Consider the following 20,173-nt stretch of genomic DNA (forward strand, 5'->3'; position numbering starts at 1 on the left):
TTTTTATTTCTCCAGCACCCTGAGACTACCACTAGCTCTGCTTAGCTCTCTGTCCTATTCCTGGACACTTCCTGTTCTAGTCTTTGCCTCTCAGCCTGTGCCATTTACAAATGGTAAATGCCCTAAGAAGAAAGCAGCTAAGAGTATTGGCCTCAAGTTTTATACTTTGTTCTCAAACCCTGGTAATCTTGGTACTTTCCAATGCCTTCCACAAACTATGTTTCACACTTATCCTGCTTGGCTAGCTGTTCTGGACGTGAGGGTTAGCTTGCTACTACAAGCCATTCACTGATCTATCAGAACCAGAGGGGAAGCGCGTAACATGGTATCGGTAAACCCATGCCGGTGACTCAGGAGCACCTTTGTTCAAACTCTAACCACATCAAAAAATGTGCCCTGTAACACTGTAAAAGTCACTGACAGGCTCTTTGGTGAAAACAAATTAGCACTGTAGAAAGAACAAAGGTTCGGAGCCAAATCTCCTGGTCCAAAATAGGAACAGTAACTTATTTCACAGGGTTCTTAATAGAATTAAGTGAGCTAATATGTAGACAGTACTTACAGTGCCTATCACACAATAAACTTCATATCTTAGCTACTCAACATGATTTTTTTTTACCTCTTTTTGAAAACAGAGATATTAATTTTGCCTTTCAAAGTTATAAAAACATTTTAACTAAGAATGGATTCTGTTTTTCATTTATCCTTGTTAGTAATTTACATTATCAGTAGCCTCCTATCAAAATTTTTTGCTGCTTCAGATAAATTTAGAATGACCCTAAATATCAGATACTGTAACGAATAGTACTTAAAAGTCTACCAGCAAATATGTTGGTTTCCTTATGAAACATGTACATAGCAGGCAGTTCAACTGCATGCCATACTATTATAGAAAAGTATATGCTTATTGGTATAACTCCATTTATGTGATCATTTCCAGTTGGGGTAGGGAGTAAGTGGATAGTTACAATTTTTACTATTGGTACTTGGCTAAACATAGAAAACAGAAACATCTGTTAGGGGCAGCCAAAATCTAATTTGTGGTTACTAAAATCCCTTTAGTCTCTTCTGTGTAGATTTTTCTTTTCCACTGGTAGTGCATGCCTGTAATTCCAGATTTGGGAGGCTGAAGGATGATCCCTGAGAGTTCAAGGCAAGCCTAGAAGCCAGGTGTAAGAGCTCATGCCTGTTAACCCAGCGCTTGGGAGGCTGAGGCAGGAGGCCCACTGTGAGTAGAGCCCATCCTGGGCTACATAAGTGAGTTAAACGCCAGCCTATAGTCCAGCCTAGACTACATAGTGAGTTGAAGGTCAGACTGAACTACATTTTGAGACCCTGTCTCACACAAACAAATTTTCATTGTTATTACCCTAGTCCCAAGTAACTATCATCTTGCTTCACCATTTGCAACAGCACCCTAGCCATTTTCCCTGCTTTAGCTCTTAGTTTCCCTCACAATATCCATGGCAATATTAAACATTAAATTGAAAGTATGATCATTAGCTCCTAATTTAAAAGGCTTCAGTTATCTTCTCATCATACTACAATTTTTTTTTCCCCATTTATGTATTTGGTACAGGATCTCACTATGCAGCTTGGACTCGTAGTGATGCTCCTGTTTTTAGCATCCCCAGCGCTGGCATTATAGGCATGTGCCACCACATTTGGACTCATTCGCCAGCTCAGCATGACCCGGGGGTGGGGCTGGCATGGCATGTGGGAGCGGGGATCGAACCCTGGTCCCCATGCTTGACAAAGCAGGCTCTTTAATCCACTGAGCTATCTCGCTGGCCCTCATACTACAAATAAAATCCCAACTCTTACCCACCCATGTTTAACACAATACCCTGTATAACCTGACTCCTAACTTCAGTTAGATCTCACTCAAATTTCACTTCTTCAGAGCACCTTCTCTGAACACACTAGCTACAGGCATGTCCACTGCTCTTCATCTTTTAACCCAGGTTTATTTTTCTAAATGTACTTGCTATGAATTGAAATCACACTTTTTAACTTTTGCTTTGTAGAAGAATAACCAGCATAAAGCAAGCTCCACGTATGAATGTGTGTAAATTCACAAGTTCCAACCTACATGTACACCGAGACGACTTTCACAATCAAGGGAGTGAACATAATCACCACTCCCAAGTTTCAGTTTTACTGTTCATCCCAAAGAACCTTCATTTCAGTAACAGTCACCTCACCTTATTTTTCTATTTATCTCTTCTTCTGCTCAGATTTTATTTCATTTATTTTGCTTCTTTTGAGTTTATCTTTTCCTGCTTTCTTAATGCAGAAATTGTAATCGCTGATCTGAGAACTCTTATTGTCTGACAGAGACATTTAATACTATCCATTTCTCCCTCAGTGCTGCTTTAGTAACTAACATCCCACATATTTCAATAGGTTATGTTTTCATTTTCATTGCTTTAAAAATGCTAACTTCCTTTCTAATTGATTTGATCCAGGAGTTAAGATTATGCTACTTAAGTAGTTTGCAAATATTTGGGGATTTTCCAGATATCTGTTATTTTTTATTTAATTCCATTGTTGACAGAAAACATACGCTACATGACTTGAATCCTTTTAAAGGTACACAGCCTTGTCTTATGGGCCAGAATATGGTCTGTCTTGCAAATGTTCCACATGTACTTGAAAATATGCATTTTTCTATTGTTGAAGAAGTATTCTTCAATTGAACTGTTTAACAGCATTGTTCAACTCTCCCATATCTTCACTGATTTCCTACCTGCTTGTTCTATCAGCCACTGAAAAAGAGGTACTGAAATCTCTGACTAGGATTGTAGAATTGTCTATTTGCCATGGTAGTCTAATTTTATGGCTTAAATCTTTGGTGGACGGACTTTCTATGAAACCAACATTGCTGTACGGTTTTCACAAGAAAGCAAGTTTCAATAAGCCAATTACAAGCCATTTAGCAGACAACCTATTCATGCATTGGGGAACTGTTATAACTTATTTGTCTTTAAAAAATACTTCTGCAGAACCACATCTGTTTCCCAAGTTACAATGTTATCCTGGATCATTTCCACTGTAATTGTGAAACCTCATTCTTACACAGAGGACATCTAAAAAGGGCTTTTTCTAAATGTGTTTTTCAAAACTAGACCTTTTTAAATGTTTGTTCAAAAACTGAGGTTAGGAAAAAACAAAACAAAACTGAGGTTAGGCTTTGGTATCTGTGACTATTAACTACTCTTAGTAGCCAGAAAAGAAATCAAGAACACTTACTTCATGAAATACTGCTCCAGAATACGGAGATACCCCCAAGTCCAATAGTGAAAGGCCTTCGACCACTGAAAAGTAAGACATCCAAATTCAGACCTCAGAGACATCAACAGATGGTCAAAAACTAAAATGTTACAGCCAGGTATGGAGGCATGTGCCTATAATCCCAGCACCTGGGAGGCTGAGGCAGGAAGATTGCCACAAACTCAAGGCCAGCCTGGCTTAGTGAGTTCAAAGCCAGTCTTTACTACATAGGGACACCCTGTCTAAAAGAACAACTAAGATGTTACACACTCCCAGGACCGAGAAAGACCTCAGAATTTCATCTCTTTTGCCTCAATAAGGGGCTTTTAAGTATGGATTCGAACATTACCAAGAACAAGGAACTCTTCTACACAAAGCCCCTTTTCCATTGTGGGGCAGCACTCACTGTAAGAAAGTTCTATGTTAAACTGTAAACTTTCTACCTCCTTGTAACTTCCATTCCCCCTAAAAAAGTGTTTCACTTATGTATATTCTCTTCTATTCCAAAAGCTGGTGATAAACGCCCAGAGTGAGGAAATGGATACTCTCAGACACTGTTTGGTGTATGTTACATTTGTAATAATTTTTCTACACAGCAATGTGTATTTTTAGTTGCAAGCCTTGTGAACCTAAAATGATGGTTTTTATTTACCTTTTGGATTTTTTTTTTTTAGACAGGGTCTTGCCATGTAGCCCAAGCTGGTTTTATACTTGTTATGTAGCCCAGGCTGGCCTCAAACTTAAGGGGACTCTCCTCCCTCAGCCCCCTGAGTCCTACGATTACAAGTATGCACCACCATGTTTGGCTTATAATGGACTTTATGCTTAAAATGTATACTGTGTTATAAATAGCTAAGTAAGTAGAAAAGAGACTTCTTATATAGCATTCTAAGCATCAAACATAAATGGAAAAATTTATATTTGGTGGAACAGAAAACCATCAATTGATAGACTTGCAATAATAACTAAAAGGCAATTATCACCAAAGGATAATAAAATTAGTGAGCAAAATACAAAGGGAAAATGTCTGAATAGAGAAAAATAATAATTTTACAGGGCTGGAAATGTAGCTCGGGGCAAAGCTTTTACTTAGACAGCATGCACAAGGCCCTGGGTTCAATCCCCAGTACTACAAAAAATAATATTAATTTTACATAAATAAGCCTAACATACCTTAAGCATGTGACCCAAATTAACATCATTAATATGTTAACCACAATAATATCAAGTACCTCCTAAGATGAGTCACTGAGATGGAGACAAGAACATTATTGTGGTCCTTGTACCAAAAAAATGTAGTACCCCTGCCAAAAAAGCATAAACTCAATCTTATTATCAGAAAACATCAGGCAAACCCAAACTGAGTCAAAGTAACCAGCCAGCACTCATAAAAACATTAAGTCTGATGAAGCATCCTACATTGGAAGAGACTGAAACACAACTAAATGCAAAATGAGATCAAAGCTTGGATATTATAGCAGAAAAAAAAGACAGAAGAGGGGAAGTGTCAAACTTCTAATTAGGTCTGTACTTTAGTTAATAGTAATCAACCAATGTTAATCTTCTGGTTTAGGTTATTGCACTTTGGTGATAAAGAATGTTAAGCAGGTGATGGAAGAAACTAAGAGAATGGCAAAGAGGAACTCTATGCACTATTTTTGCAAATCTAAAAATTAAGAGTTAAAGGGAGAAGCAGCAGCGGCCAAGCAACATAGCTCCCTAAGGCTCCGTGTGCCAACCAGGATGCCCAAGAGGGAGGTCAGCTTGAAGGGGTGGTGAAAGAGGAGCCCAAGAGGAGATCGGCATGACTGTCAGCTAAACCTGCTCCTGCAAAAGTGGAAACAAGCCAAAAGAGGCAGCAGGAAAGGATAAATCTTTGGACAAAAAAGTGCAAGCAAAACGGAAAAGGGGAGCCAAGGAAAAACAGGCGTAAGTGGCCAATCAAGAGACCAAAGATTTATCTGTGGAAAATGGAGAAACTAAAAAAAAGGAGAGCACAGCCCTGAGAAAGCAGAAGAAAAGAAGGCAAGTCTGATTAGTCATGCACCATGCCAGGGCAATAGCTCAGCGGCATAAGTGCCTGCCTGGCAAGCGCAAGGTCCCTAGTTTGGCCCCTCGTACCGCAAAAAAACCCAAAACTGATTAATCACACACCATGTTTTATCAGTGCTTCCTGTTTCCCTTCGTGAACAATCCAGAAGAATATTTTTATCAACTATTTTGTAAATGCAAGTTCAGTTGCTCTAGGAACATTTTTAAAAAGGAATCCCAGGGGCTGGTGAGATGGCTCAGTGGTCTAAAGCACCTACTTAGAACAAGCTTAGCAAAGCACAGGGACCGCAGTTCAATCCCCCAGCACCACGTGCCAGCCAGCCCCGCCCCCTGGTGGGCTGAGCTGGCCACACACACACACACACACACACACAAATAAATACAATTTTAAAAAATAAATAAAAAGAAAGTATATCATGGCTGCACCAGCTTGTATTTCCTTAAAAAAAAAAAAAAAGGAATCCCACCTCATTGCATTTCTTAAGTGTAAATGATTTTTTTAGAAGTTAAATCATTTACTGGCTTACTTTTTGATATAATCAGAAAATAGTGGGATATTGAATTATGGCAAGCTTTGACTGTCTTGGGTATCAGCTTAACATTCCATGGGGGCTTAGCTTTATATCCTGCAATTTGGAATCACAGTCATACATTTACTATGTCTTGGATATTTTAAATGACTTCTGTTCCCATGTTATTTTTACTAGAATTGTTTAAGAGAACTACTTCCTGACTGTTGTCTTGTCAGAACCATGTGCACTCTGTAACATCTTTGGTCCTAGTAGTCCAGTTTGCCTAATTTTGTTAATGTGCTGTGAGAGACTGAAAATTTGAGTATGTAGTATATGTGACACAAAATTCTGAATTGGTGGGACTTAAGTAACACTTTATCAGCGTTTGACAATACTGGTACTTAATCCTCTTACCAAAAACTTGCCTCTAAATTTGAAGGTGGAAAGTCACTGGAGTAGCTAAAAAACAATATATGGCTTTTTGGGTTCTTGGTATGTGTGTTTAAGAATTGTGTACAAAATGAATTGTGTGTGTTGATCCTCAACACAACCAATGAAATCTCAAATATGGAAGAAAAAAAAAGTTAAAATTTAGCCAGGCATGGTGGTACGTGCCTATAATCCCAGAGCTTTGGGGGCTGAGGTAGGTGGATCACTGTCAGTTAAAGGCCTGTGTGGGCTACACAGTGAGATTCTGCCTCAACATAGTAATAAAAATGGAAAAAGAAAAGTTAAAATTTAGCCAGGCATAGTGATGCATGCCTGTAATTCCAGTATACTAGAAGACTGTGGAAGAAGGATCATACATTTGAACCCAGATGAACTACTTAATGAGACCCTGCTTCAAAACTTAAAAAATAAAAAATAAAGAAAGCGCTGGGTCACCCTTGCCTTGCTGCTTTTTCTGTCTTCCGCTGCCGTGAACTGTTGCCCCTACCATGTGCCACCTGGCCTTGGAGCCAGCCAATTATGGACTGAAACCTCTACAAGCTGTGAGCTAAACTCCCTTAACTTTGGATGTCAGCTATTTTGTCTCAGTAAAGAGAAAAAAGTAGCTAAGACAAAACCTGGTACCAGAGTAGTGGCATTGTTGCTGTGACTATACCTGACCAAGTGGTTGAGGAGCTTCTGCAACTCACTTGTGAAAAGAGCTTGGAAAGGACTGGAGATGCTGGCTGAAAAAGTAGTGCTGGAATGCCTTAGTTGTATGGTTCCGGTCAGAGCTCAGAAGACCAGGAAGCCAATAAAGATCAGACTCAGGAGGTTTCTGCTGGGTAAAAGGACTGCACTGGCTGGTAGATGCCAGATGATGTGCATAATAGTTTGACAGAAAGTTTGTCTGCATTTTGCTTGTGTCTGGAGACTTTGCCTGAGACTAAGTTTAAGAATGGTAGACTAGTTAATCTTGCAGAAGAAATTTCAAGGTAGTCTAATGTTGAGGTTGTGGCATGGTTGCTTTCGGGGTTTTTAGGTTGAGAATCAAGAACAGAGAGGCCAGCACAATGATTTAAAACATGTGAGGCTGGCCAGAAAGAAGGCTCCAGTAAAGCTGTGACTGCAAAGATAAAGTAGAGGAGATCTTGATTGCTGACAGAAGATTGCCTGAGGGCATCACAAAAAAAGCAGCAGGACTCCACTCTTTGCAGCTTCAAAATTGCAAAAGTGAAAAACTGCCCTGAGAAGCTGCAAAGCACCATGTTCTGGAGTGGTGGAAGTATAGACATTTTTTTCCTCAGACTTGGATTCACAGTGCCCAGCGTTCCAGGCACTGGACCTTTACAGCCAAGAGGAAAGCTGGCTACTGCTCCAGCTGGCAGCAGAGCTTGGCATCATCCATGGCACTCTGGTTTTAGATACATGCAGAATAAAAGAGTTGTGGGGTCAGAAAGGCTTCCACCCAGATTTCAGATGAAGCCCCTGAGAGGGCAGTGTGTGAAGCCAAAAGTGTAGTGGAGACCCCACAAGTTTGGAGAAGACAGGAATGTGGATCATCTAAGGAAAACTGCAAGGAAGGGGGTCAAGACAGTCTAAGAGAAAAGCCATGGGAGACACGACCACTGGAAGCGCCACTGGGGTGGAGCCACCCAAGTCCTTTGGAGTTTACATCTTGCCACAGATTGCCTTGAATGCTGCCCATGGAGCACAGGAGTTAATGTTTGCCCTGCTGGATTCTGAACTTAATTTTTGGAATGAAAATATTGATCTAGGGGCCAGGGAGATGGCTCAATGGAATAAGCGCTTGTCTGGCAAGCGCAGGGACCTGAGTTTGATCCCTAGTTCTGCAAAAAAAAAAAAAAAAAGTTAATCTGCTGCTACTGAATACTTGACGTGTTCAACTTTCTTTTCACTTGTATAGGAGCTCACAGCTAAAAGTTTGCCTTAAAGCTCAAAGGAGACATTGGACTTGGACTTTTCAGCAATGCTGAAACTGTTCGGACTTTAATAATACTTAGAGATGGATTAAATGCGCTTTGCATAAGAGGATGTGCATGAGTCTTTGAGGGGCCAGTGTTGGAATGCTACGGTTTCTGTTTAGATGACCCTCTAAAGCCTCATGCAGTCATAGAGTTTTTTCAGAGGCAGCTGAATTTAGTGTGATTGATTTCTAGTGCAATGCTGGGATTAAGGGTAGATCAATCCGCTGACTGGCTAATCCATCCTAATCCCAGTAGACTTGACACTATATAAGGGACAGAAAAAGGCTTGTCTCTTTCTCTCTGCCTTGAAGCCAACCAATCATGAACTGAAACCTCTACACACTGTAAGCCTTTCCTTCTTTAAAAAACAACAACAAAAAGCCAGCCAGATAGCTCGGTGGATTAAAGCACCTGCTTAGGCAGATACAGGGTTCTGCCTAAGGGTTCGATTCCCGGCCTGCCATGTCGGCCCCTCCCTGGGTTTGCTGAGACAAGGACTAACACTGGGTGTGGTGACACATACCTGTAATCCCAGCACTTGGGAAACTGAAGAACAGGGAGGATCACTACAAGTCCAATTTGTTTTTTTTTTTTTAATTTTATTTTTTTAATTTTTCAACAAATAATACACTGCATATATTCTTCTTAGTGGTTAATTGCTGTACAAGATGCGGACTTGTGATCCTATTTACAAACACCATTAGAACAAATCATTCTATTCATTAACAGAATGTAACTATATATCTATCCCAACCACTTTGAATACACAGATACAAAATGGACATTCATCTGTATACCCCATTTTTTCTAAGTTCCGTTATTGAATATTATAGGTGTGTAAACTCAGCGAAATATTCTAAAAGAGTCCAGTAGCCCATAATAGCATTGGGTCTTCTGTTTAACTGGCAATGTCAGAAATTATTGACCTGAGTCCCCCACAGCTCAACTTAACAGCATGGCTTTATTTCTTATAATTTCGTTACAAGTCCAATTTGTGAGACCCTGTAGAACCTGTACTAAATACATTAAAATTTAAAAATAAATAAATAAATAAAGGTCAGGGAGATGTTGCTTAGTGTTAGGACTCTAGGTTCAATGTCCAGTAATGCAATGGGGGAAGGGTTGAAATATAAAAATGTACCATATATCTATATTTGCTAAAGAAAAGCTTCAAAAAAATAAAATAAAGAAAAGCTTCACACAGTGAAATATGTCTCTGTGAGTGCCTGCATGAGCATTAGTGGGGACTTTCCTAGTTGTCCTTTTTTAAAAACTTTTTCAGGGCTGGTGAGATGGCTCAGTGGACTAAAGCACCTACTTAGAACAAGCTCAGGACAGCACAGGGACGGCGGTTCAATCCCCCAGCACCACATGCCAGCCAGCCCCACCCCCTGGTGGGCTGAGCTGTACACACACACACACACACACACACACACACACCACACACACACAAAATAAATAAAATTTAAAAAATAATAATAAAAAAATAAAAACTTTTTCAGCCTTCTAGAGTGCTGGGGATTACAGCTGTGCACCACCATGTGCAATGTGAATTTTTTTTTTTTTTTTTGTAGAACCGGGCACAGAACTCAGGCCCTTGTGCTTGCCAGGGAAGTGCTTATTCTACTAAGCCATCTCCCCAGCCCCCTGAAATATTCTTAAATGAGAAGCAGATCATAACACTACATGTAAAACAGGTAAGAAGTGTTATTATTTTTAATTTGTATAAGCATTTAATTCATTTAATTATTTGAATGATAATGAATATGTATTCAATGGGAAATATATGGAAAAGTTTCTGTTAAAATAATAACAGGAAAAAAAATTTCAGCAGTACTCACCCCTAGATAAGATCACAGATTTTTTTTTTTTACTTTTCTTAATTTTCTAAATCTTTTTTTGTTTTTAATGTATTTAGTACAGGGTCTACAGGGTCTCACTATGTAAGTCAGACTTGTAATGATCCTCCTGTTTTCAGCCTCCCAAGCATCTTAGAAAGATACATGAACTGATAACAATTTGGCTATCTCCAATGAATGAAACTGAGTGGCTATAAGAAAGTAGTAGAGGCAGGGGCAGGGGTGGGCACCTGCCATCCCTGTAATCAGGAAGCTGAGGCCTGAGCATCACCTGAACCCAGCAGCCAAGACCTGCCCGGAGAACTGGGAATATGGGGCATGATGGTAATCCCAGTTGTCAGGAGATTGAGGCAGAAGGAGAATGAATTTAAAGCCAGCATGGGGTACACAGTATAACCCTTCCTCAAACAAACACAGAAACTGGAAGGAAGGAAAGCAGGGAGAAGGAAGGGAGGGAGGGAGGGGGGAAAGCAGCAAGCAAGCCAGCCAGGTGCAGTGCACATCCCTGTCATCCCAGAACACAGGAAGGAGGCTGAGCCAGGAGGATTGCCTCAAGTTTAAGCCCAGCCTGAACTACATAGCAAGATTTTGTCTAAAAAGTAAAGATAAAAATTCTGGGCAAGAACATAGTGAGACACTCACCCCCCAAAAAGAAAGAATGGGGTAGAAAGGTATCATCTAGGGCCAGCGACATAGCTCAGCGGACTAAGCGCCTGCTTAGGCAAGTGTGGGGACTGGGGTTCGATCCAGTCACCACATGCTGTGCCGGCCCTGACCCCAGGGCCACACTGAGATGGCCACAGAGTCCGGGCACGGTGGTGCATGCCTGTAGACCCAGCATAGGGAGGCTGAAAACAGGAGGATCACTATGAGTCTGAGCTGCGTAGTGAGACCTTGTACCAAATATATAAAATAAAATAAAATAAAAAAAGGAAAGGTATCTTCTAATCATATAGCCTTTTGCAAGTTGGATCATGAGATTGAATTACCTGTTCAAAGATCAGCAGGAAAAAATCAAGTTACAAAGTTGGTCCCAAAAACTATATACATCTAATCAGCGGCATAATTCATAGTAGTCATAAAGTAAAAACAAAGCCTGCTGCTCAAGACAACTGTAACTGGTTCTTTATTCCAGGATCAGAAAAAGACCATCAAGGAGCTACATAAAGAAGGTGCTGTGTAACAAACTCTTCACAGCTTTACTGGAGATCCAAGAGATAATTCATCGGGCCACTTCATAAGGCAGCCTTCAACCTAAACCAATGACATCTTTTTTTTCTTCTCTATCTTCTTGAGACAGGGTTTCAATAGAGTTCATGCTGGCCTTGACCTGCAGCGATCCTCCTGCCTCAGCCTCCCAAGTGCTGGGATCACAAGCATGAGCCCACCAGGCCTGGCCATCAGTGGCACCTTACCAGAGCAATAAAGGCAACTTTTTAGAGGACCACTGTGAGGCTGTCCAGAAACATCACTAATTCTGGTTTAACCCAAAGGGAGATTTTCAACTATGTAGCTAGAGGACATAGTGCAGGACGCTTTTAAGCAACTGTAAAAATGTAATTTGATGACAGATGCTTTTGCTAGATATTACACATCAGTAAATTTGTTAACCTATTTTCTGCCAAGTGCCTAGAATATGGTTCCACTATTTTTGTTCTGTTTTTGAAGATAGAGCTTTTCTATGTAGTTCAGGTAGCCCTTGAACTTATGTAGCCCACATTGGCTTCCAATGCAGTGATCCTCCTGCCTCAGCCTCTCAAGTATTTATGTGGAGTTGTATGCAATTCTTCTATCTTGATTAAAGATAGTATCATATTGCTTCATACAGTTATTGATAATATAAGGTAAGAGTCAACTTTATCTAAAAAAAAAAAAAAAAAATATCCAGGTTTGTGCTAATACTGTTTAGATAATTAAATGCTGGCATCCTATACGCCGAGTAACTAATTTAAAGATAACAAAACAATGTATTAACCATTATTATCCTTCTATTAACTTGTTTTGAAATTTTGGGTTTTTTCACTCTTTAAAATCAAATTTGAAAAAACAAACATTTTCAGTATTTAGGAAGTTGAATCAAGAGGACTGCTGTAAGTTCAAGGCCAGCTTGTACCACAGATCAAGAGTTTGTAGATAACTAGTCCCTATGTTATACAGCCAAGAACTACACGAGACCCTGTTTCAAAAAAAATTTTTTTTGCCATAACATTAAAAAATATAGAAAGCATAAATTCAGTATTTTTATTTAATACATTTAGCTTTATGAAACTTCTTACACTGTGTGTGTGTGTGTGTGTGTGTATGTGTGTACAAGAATGGACACTTTGGCATCATCTACAGTGCATCTGGGAACATCTGAGTTCAAACTACCAAAATCCTCTTTAAAATATATTGGTAAATCAGCCGGAGGTGGAAGTAATCCCAACAGTCTGAGGACCCCAGAGATTAAGAGAGAGTTATAAACCACATAAAATACTTTTTAAAGGCAAGATTAAGTAATAGTATTTAGGGCTAAGAAAGTCAGGATAACAGCTACCCATGACAACAGTGAGGAAACTACAACTGAGACAGTGTCAGGGAAGGATGCCATTCACTGGAGGATTACAACAGTGTCCCCAGTACAATCCATAATTGGGAAGCTGAGGCAGTTGAGGCAGGAGAATTGGAAATTTGAGCCCAGTCTGGATAACTTAGTGACATAGCAAGACCCTGTTTAAATACATGAATAAATAAAAATCTCTATGCTTAAAAATATAATCAGGGCCAGCCAAATAGCTCAGCAGATTAAAGCACATGCTTAAGCAGACACAGCAGCTGGGGTTTGATCCCCGACCTGCGGTGCCAACCCTGCCCCCAGGGCGCACTGAGATGGCAACTGAGACTGGGTATGGTGGCACAGGTCTGTAATCCCAGCTAGTTGGGAGGCTGAAGACAGGCAGATCACTACGAGCCAGATCTATGTAGCGAGACCCTGTACACCCTTACTAAAAAATACAAAAAGAAAAAAGTATAATCAGAGCTCTCAAATTCTAATATGCTCTAACTATATACAAGGAACAGTTTAAAGTCAGTTTGACAAAAAATCTCCTTAGAGAAAAAAAAGTAGAATTCAATTTTAAAAAAAACAAACCGTTGCTTTACAGCATTCTTCTTCAAAAACAAAACTTGAAAGAAGTGTAGAGTAACTGAAGAGCATTTCAGAGATTATCCACCTAATATTTTACAATAGTTAAGTAATGAGCTCATTGTCACTAACTACTCTTTTTTTAAAATTAATTTTATTTCTTCTTTTCTTTTTTTTTTTTTTTTTTTTGCGGAACGGGGGATTGAACTCAGACACTTGCTCTTGCCAGGGAAGCGCTTATTCCACTGAGCCATGTCCCCAGCCTTTAATTAATTTTATTGAGAAACAAATACCAATGAAACAGTTTCAAAACTGATTAGTAGGACAGTTTCAATAATTAGTACATTGCATATTGTTGTCTTAATAATGATTATTCAGAGTACAAGATGCAGACATGATATCCTGTCCAAATACTATTAGTACAAATCTTCCTTCTCATTGAATTAAGAGGAAGTAGCTGTATATCGATCCTATTTTGTATATACAGATACAAAATGGTCCTTCATTTGTATCTCCTTTTTCTGTTTTGTTTTGTCAGAAATGGGTATTTCATTGTCATTTAAATATTGTAGGTGCATGAATTCAGCAAAATAATCCAATATAGTCCACTAGTCCATAATAGTAATGGGTTATCTGTAGGATTGGCAATGTTAGAAGTTGATGACCTGAGCCTTTTACAGCTCAGCATATTAATATGGCTTTACTTTTCACACTACATTATTATACTTTTCTGCTGGATGGTTAAGACCAAGATAAAGCAAGACCTATATAACAAGAAATGTCACTTTTGTATGTGACAAGGTCAATCAGATCCCCTCAGGATTTACCCTGAAACCCTGTACCAGTTTGTAGATCTTTTGTCAATGTCAGCCATGTGGATGAGTCACAGCCATTGCTTGACCAATTTGCTTTCTGTGAAAGCCTGAGAGAATGTTTTCTCTCCATGTGACTCTCCTTAGGCACATTCTACATCGTCAATCACTTTCCTCTGTGGCCCCATAATTTCCTTAATCAGAAAATTTGGGACATCACTGAGTTATACAGGATGTTACAGTACAGGTTCTCTTATGTCCTGAGTCCTCACTGACCTTGAAAGGCTAGGGCCAAAATGTTGGCTGTCCTTGCCGCCCTTCTTTTTCTCTAATTTTTGGTTTGCAAACTTAAGATGTTAACCCTTCAGAAGAGAAGCTTAATATTATTACCCTATAACATAGGCAGTTGAGCTTAACTTCACTATCTGTCTGAATATCAAACATCTCAGACATAACATGGAACAGGTACTTTCCATCAAGTATTGATAGGTTAAACTTTAAATCCCTACAGAATGTGAAGAAAAAAATAATAGATTAAAAAATTTTAAATGTCACTATTCTAAAATAAATTTTCTTTTTTAAAAATTATTTATTTATGTGTGCATGTGTGTGTGTGTGTGTGTGTGTGTGTGTCCAGCTCAGCCCACTAGGGGGTGGGGCTGGTGGGCATGTGGTGCTGGGGGATTGAACCACCATCCCTGTGCTTTGCTAAGCTTGTTCTAAATAGGTGCTTTAGACCACTGAGCCATCTCACCAGCCCTCTAAAATAAATTTTTAAAAAATAAAGCATCTCAAATCTTGGGAACTCTATAGGTAATCTGGTACAGATTCTTCAGATAAATACTAACAAAAAGAAAAGGACAGGGGCCGGGGAGATGGCTCAGTGGAATAAACACTTCCCTGGCAAGCTCAAGGGCCTGAGTTTGGTTCTGCCAAACAAAAAAAGGACAAGTCTGCTTAAGCAGAGTGAAACAACTGTAGTTGATCCGAGAGTGCTGTGCACGGGGCACAGCAGAGACAGGATTGAAACTAGGTGTGATGGCATGCACCTGTAATCCCAGAACCTAGGAGGCTGTAAACAGGAGGATCACTACAGTCTGATCTATATTGTGAGACCCTGCAGACCCTGTCCTAAATACACTTAAAAAGAAAGAAAGAAGGAAAGGACAGTTTGAGGACTCCAGAGATTAAGAGAGAGTTATAAACCACATAAAATACTTTTTAAAGGCAAGATTAAGTAATAGTATTTAGGGCTAGGAAAGTCAGGATAACAGCTACCCATGACAACAGTGAGGAAACTACAACTGAGACAGTGTCAGGGAAGGATGCCATTCACTGGAGTCACAAAGGGCTCACCTTCATGTGGATGAGGATTACAACAGTGTCCCTAGTACAATCCATAATGCAACACAGTGTGATGTGTGCTTTATGATTCTATTTAATAAAGAAGAATTTTGGTTTGATTTGAAGTAGTGTTATCAGAAGCGTTCCTCCTGACCCTGACTCTTAGAGCTGCATCACAGATTGCACTTTTCTCTTTCTCTCTCTGCTCCCTTCCTTTCTTTTCCTTTCTTGTAGTGCTGGATATTGAACCCAGGGCCTTGTGCATGCACAGCAAGAGCTCTACCTCTGAGCCTGAGCCCCAGCCCCAGCCATTTTTCTTTTCTTTTAAAGACAGGATTTTGCTATGTAGTTCAGGCTGGCCTTGAACTCAATAGGTAGTCCATACTGGCTTGTACTCTCAGTGATCCAAGCACTGGTGTTAATGCACATGCACCACCACAACCAGCTAAATATAGGTAAGTTTTTAGATAAGCACTAATTGCTTAGATTCTATCCTGAACTGAAGAAGCTAAATTCCTACTAATTCTTAATCATTAGGTCAAATGCTGAGGAAGCACACAAAATATGGCAAAAAAAAAAAAAAAAAAAGTTCTAATACTATTCCTGACATTTCTAAACAAGATAGAATAAACTCTGGTGGAAGCGCCTGCCTACAGATTCCTAGTTTTCAAGATACGAAATCAACAAACAAAATTCCCGTATACCAATAATGAGCCCACCAAGAAAGAAAGGAGGAAAACTCCGTTTGTTTTTTAAGTTTTTTTGAAACAGGATCTCACTCTATAGTTCAGGCTGGCTTCGAACACATGCATCCCAGGCTGGCCTCCAGGTCACAGCAATTCTCCTGCCTCAGCCTCCTGAGTGTTATGACTGCAGGCATGGCACCCCCACACCCAGCCTCAAAAATTCCACTATGACAACCTCAAAAAATTAAATACCTAGGAATCAAACTATCAAGGAGGAGAAAGAACTCTATAATGAAAACTACCAAACTCTGAAGAAAGAAGTTGAAGAGGGCTTTAGAGGATGGAACAACACCTCTTGTTCTTGGATTAGCAGAATTAATACAACTAACTTGGACATATTGGGGCCGGGGAGATGGCTCATTAGAATAAGCGCTTGCCTGGCAAGCACAAGGGCCTGCGTGTAATCCCCAGTTCTGCCAAAAAAAATAAAAATAAAAAAAAGACATATTACCACACACAATCTAAAAGTTTAATGCAATCCTATTAAAATACCAACATTTTTCACAAAACTAAAAAATCCTATAATTCATATGGAACCAGAAGAATCTCAGAATAGTCAAAAAACAATTCTGAGCAAAAAAGGAGTATAGAAGATATACTACTGGGTTTAAAGTTATAATACTTTACTAGAGTAACAAAAACAGCGTATTTCTGGCACAAAAATTGATATGCAGACCATTACGATAGAACAAAAGACATGAAAACAAACACATGCCCTTTCAGCCATCTTATTTTTGATAAAGATATTAAAAACATATACTGGATAAAAGACAGCCTCATAACAAATGGTGCTGGGAAAACTGGTTATCCTTGTGTAGAAGACTGAAACGAAGTATGTCTCAACCTGCACTAAAAACAAATCAAAATGGACTAAAGGCCTACATTAAAAACAGAAACTTTGAAACTGCTGGAAGATAACAGGGAAACACTTGAAGCCATAGCACAGGCAAGGACTTCCTGAACAGAACTCTAACAGTATACCAAACAATATCAAGAATCAACAGATAAGACTACATCAAATTAAAAAACTTCTGCACAGCAAGAGAAATAATCAATAGGTGAAAAGACAGCCTACAAAATGGGAAAGTTTTGCCAGTTACTCTTCTGATAGAGGACTAACATCTAAACTATATAAAGAACTAAAAAAGATTATACCCTCCCAAAAGCAAATAACTCAATCTAAAAATGGGTAAATGAACTGAACAGACAATGAAGGAGTCTGATGACCATCCCAGGTTGACCAGAGACCACTTTAAGGTGCTTCCATGGTGCTACGCTCTTACACCTGCTCAAGATGTAAAATGTGAGTTACTGAGGCCCAGTAACCACAGCCACACCCACAACTCCCATCACGCTTCAACCCTGCTCCTGACAATCAACCACCAGACCTTGTACTTACTCAAGCCTGGGCCCTGGCAGGTAGCCACAACTCCTTTTCACTGAACTCTCCCTCTCAAAGGTCCCATTTTGACCTGTTCCTTTCACAGCCTGTCTTTATGCTCATGACCATATAAAAGACCTTGTGGCCTATAAAAGAACTGCTAGTCTGGTTTAATTGCCAGAATGGTCCCTCTCAGATTTGTTCTGAAGTAAACCTGTCCCACTAAGCTCATGGCTTTGTTGTTTCCCCCTTGTTTCCTAACAGATACTTCTCAAAAGACAAAGTACAAATGGCCAATAAGTACATGAAAAAAAATGTTTATTATCATGTTTAGCTACTAGGGAACTACAAATCAAAATAACTCTGATATTCTATCTTATCTCTATCAGAATGGCTATCATCAGGAACACAAAAACAACCAGGCATGTTGGCAAACACCAATAATCCCAGCACTCTAGGAAGATAAGGCAGGAGAATTTCAGGTTCAAGCCCCCCCTGGACAATGTAGCATCTTAGGGAGACTCTGTCCCCCACAAAATTTAAGAAGTTAGACTTTAGCTCAGTACAAAAGCCCTGGGCTCAATCCCCAGTACCACCCCCCCCAAGCACATGAAAGCAATAAACATGCAAAAATGTGGGTTTGCAAATGGGTGACACAGAAAGGACTCTCTCCTGTTGTGACAGCTATATTATTATCTTCTCAATATCAATTTCCCCCTATTCTGATAACAGCACCCTGATTTTCTGTATGGGGAACCTCCCTTATCATGTTTTTCACCCCTCTCAAGGGGTAGGCAAATGAATCGTTGACCAGTGATTGGTTGAAGAACTGCTATATGATCAAATTAGTTCAGTGTGACTCAATTCCTGGGCTTTTGCTGTGCTGATGGAAGAAGAGAACTTTTCAGTAGGCACAAAACCAAGAGGATATAACAGAAGCTGGTGTTGGTCATTCTTGTTCACATGTGGTAAACCTGCTTGGATGCAACAAATGCCAAGAATTTGATTATTCGGACTCTAGGCTTGATCAAATCAATCCCTAGTGAGTTATAAAGGCCAACTTACTGTTGTTTTGTGGTACTAGGAATTGAGACGATGCTTTCACCTACGCTGTGCAAGTGCTCTCCTACTGAGCTATATCCTCAGCCCTTTCCACTTATTTTGTGACAGTCTTGCTCCAACCTGCATATCCTATTAAAAACAGATCTTAAGCTTTCTTTTTCTCCATTTATTCAACAGTAATTGAATCCTTCTGCTTCATGCTCCTGAGTGCTAGGATTACAGGCATGCACCACACCTGGTTTCTTTGGACAGTTCTCGATTCTGTTTAACTTCTGCTATCCTTTAATCTCCTTTCTGAAACCCTAAATCTTTCAAGAGTCAGTTTAAATCCTCTGTCTTTAAGATATTGGGAAGGAGGCAACAGTTTATTCAGGGTCAGAACACCAAAGAAAGAACTAGGTGGAAACAGGAAGTACACTTTTATTAAGTTATTAAGTATTTTGGTCTTTCCCATGAAACTACAAGTCCTTCACCCAAGCGTCTCATTGTACATGCTACCATAAAACATGTGTCATAAAGAACTTACAGAAATAAAAAATAAAACAATATGAAACATTGCATTGTAAGCCCTAGACTCAGGGGCGACTAAGCACATTCACAGACATTCTTCTAGCTAATACGAGGTTGGTCCCCTCGTTCCCGCTCCTCACGCCTCACCCGCTACCCCGTGGATCACGGCTCGCCAAACCCCATGCTCTTCACAAATCCCACTCCACCCAGCACGCTTTCCAAGAGGTTCTTAATACCAACCCTCACACAACTCACGCCTGGGTTCCAGAGTAGGACACGCCCCCTCACTTACCCACCCTACAGGTGGTTCGGCCCCCGTGGCCCCAAACCTTACAATACTTCCTTCACACCCCTCTGCTCCACAGCTCCGGCTGCAGGTCTCCGACGACCGCAGGAGCCGCCTCCCATTCACAGAGTCTGAGACAGCGCGGCGAGCCCTGACCACCTACTCAAGCGGGTGGCCTCACCTCTCTTCCAAGAGCTCAGTGGGGACACCACTTCCACTCGCTCAGAAATGAGCTCGGCCAGACTGGAGCGGAATAAGGCCGCCCGCACAGTCACGGCCACCAGCAGCACCAGGGCCAAGGGAGCCGCCATGACAACTGGGGCGGGCGTGCAGACGGGAAGGAAAAAACGAGGCGGAAGAACCTCGCATCTTGACCGCCACCCTTTGTAGTTCCGCGACCGGATGCGAGCCGCAGCTGCCGCTGGCGCTGCCAAACATGAGAACTACATCTCCCAGCGCCCCACGCGGCGAGACAGGCGGGACGACGGAAAGTGGGGTTTATCAAACTTGTAGCAAAGGACTGGGGAAACTCCTTGACCAAACTCGGGTGAACTGTAAAAGCGCGCAGGTGCAAGCTGAAGTACTGCAGTTCTCTTTCTAGAATTGTGAGAGTTTTAAAGAGACGATAGTTTTGCTCTTGTGTTTATTTTTAGTGTTAAGTTGTTTAACCGACTGAGGAGCATTTAGAGATTTGTTCAGTCACCTTTAAGCTGTTATTGAAAATGAGATTATATAAATTCACAATTAAATTATGTTAAAAACGGAAATAAGAATTTAAAACTCATCATGCTGGTG

The 20,173-nt window shown here is 40.3% G+C and overlaps 1 protein-coding gene across 1 annotated transcript in view; it reads right to left on the reverse strand.

Moving 5' to 3' along the window:
• Positions 1-19,874, reverse strand: part of Pigu (phosphatidylinositol glycan anchor biosynthesis class U) — a 139,132-nt gene extending 119,258 nt beyond the window's left edge. Inside the window, exons 1-2 of the mRNA XM_004630832.2 lie at positions 19,560-19,874; positions 3,253-3,317 (exon numbers count right to left, since the gene is read on the reverse strand). Of these exons, the coding sequence (XP_004630889.1) occupies positions 3,253-3,317; positions 19,560-19,689 (195 nt within the window). The 5' untranslated portion in view covers positions 19,690-19,874. The remainder of the gene's footprint in view (positions 1-3,252; positions 3,318-19,559) is intronic.
• Between the last annotated feature and the right edge of the window lie 299 nt (positions 19,875-20,173).

This window comes from Octodon degus, unplaced genomic scaffold (genome assembly GCF_000260255.1).
Source record: "Octodon degus isolate 3935 unplaced genomic scaffold, OctDeg1.0 scaffold00037, whole genome shotgun sequence".
Lineage (NCBI taxonomy): Eukaryota > Metazoa > Chordata > Mammalia > Rodentia > Octodontidae > Octodon > Octodon degus.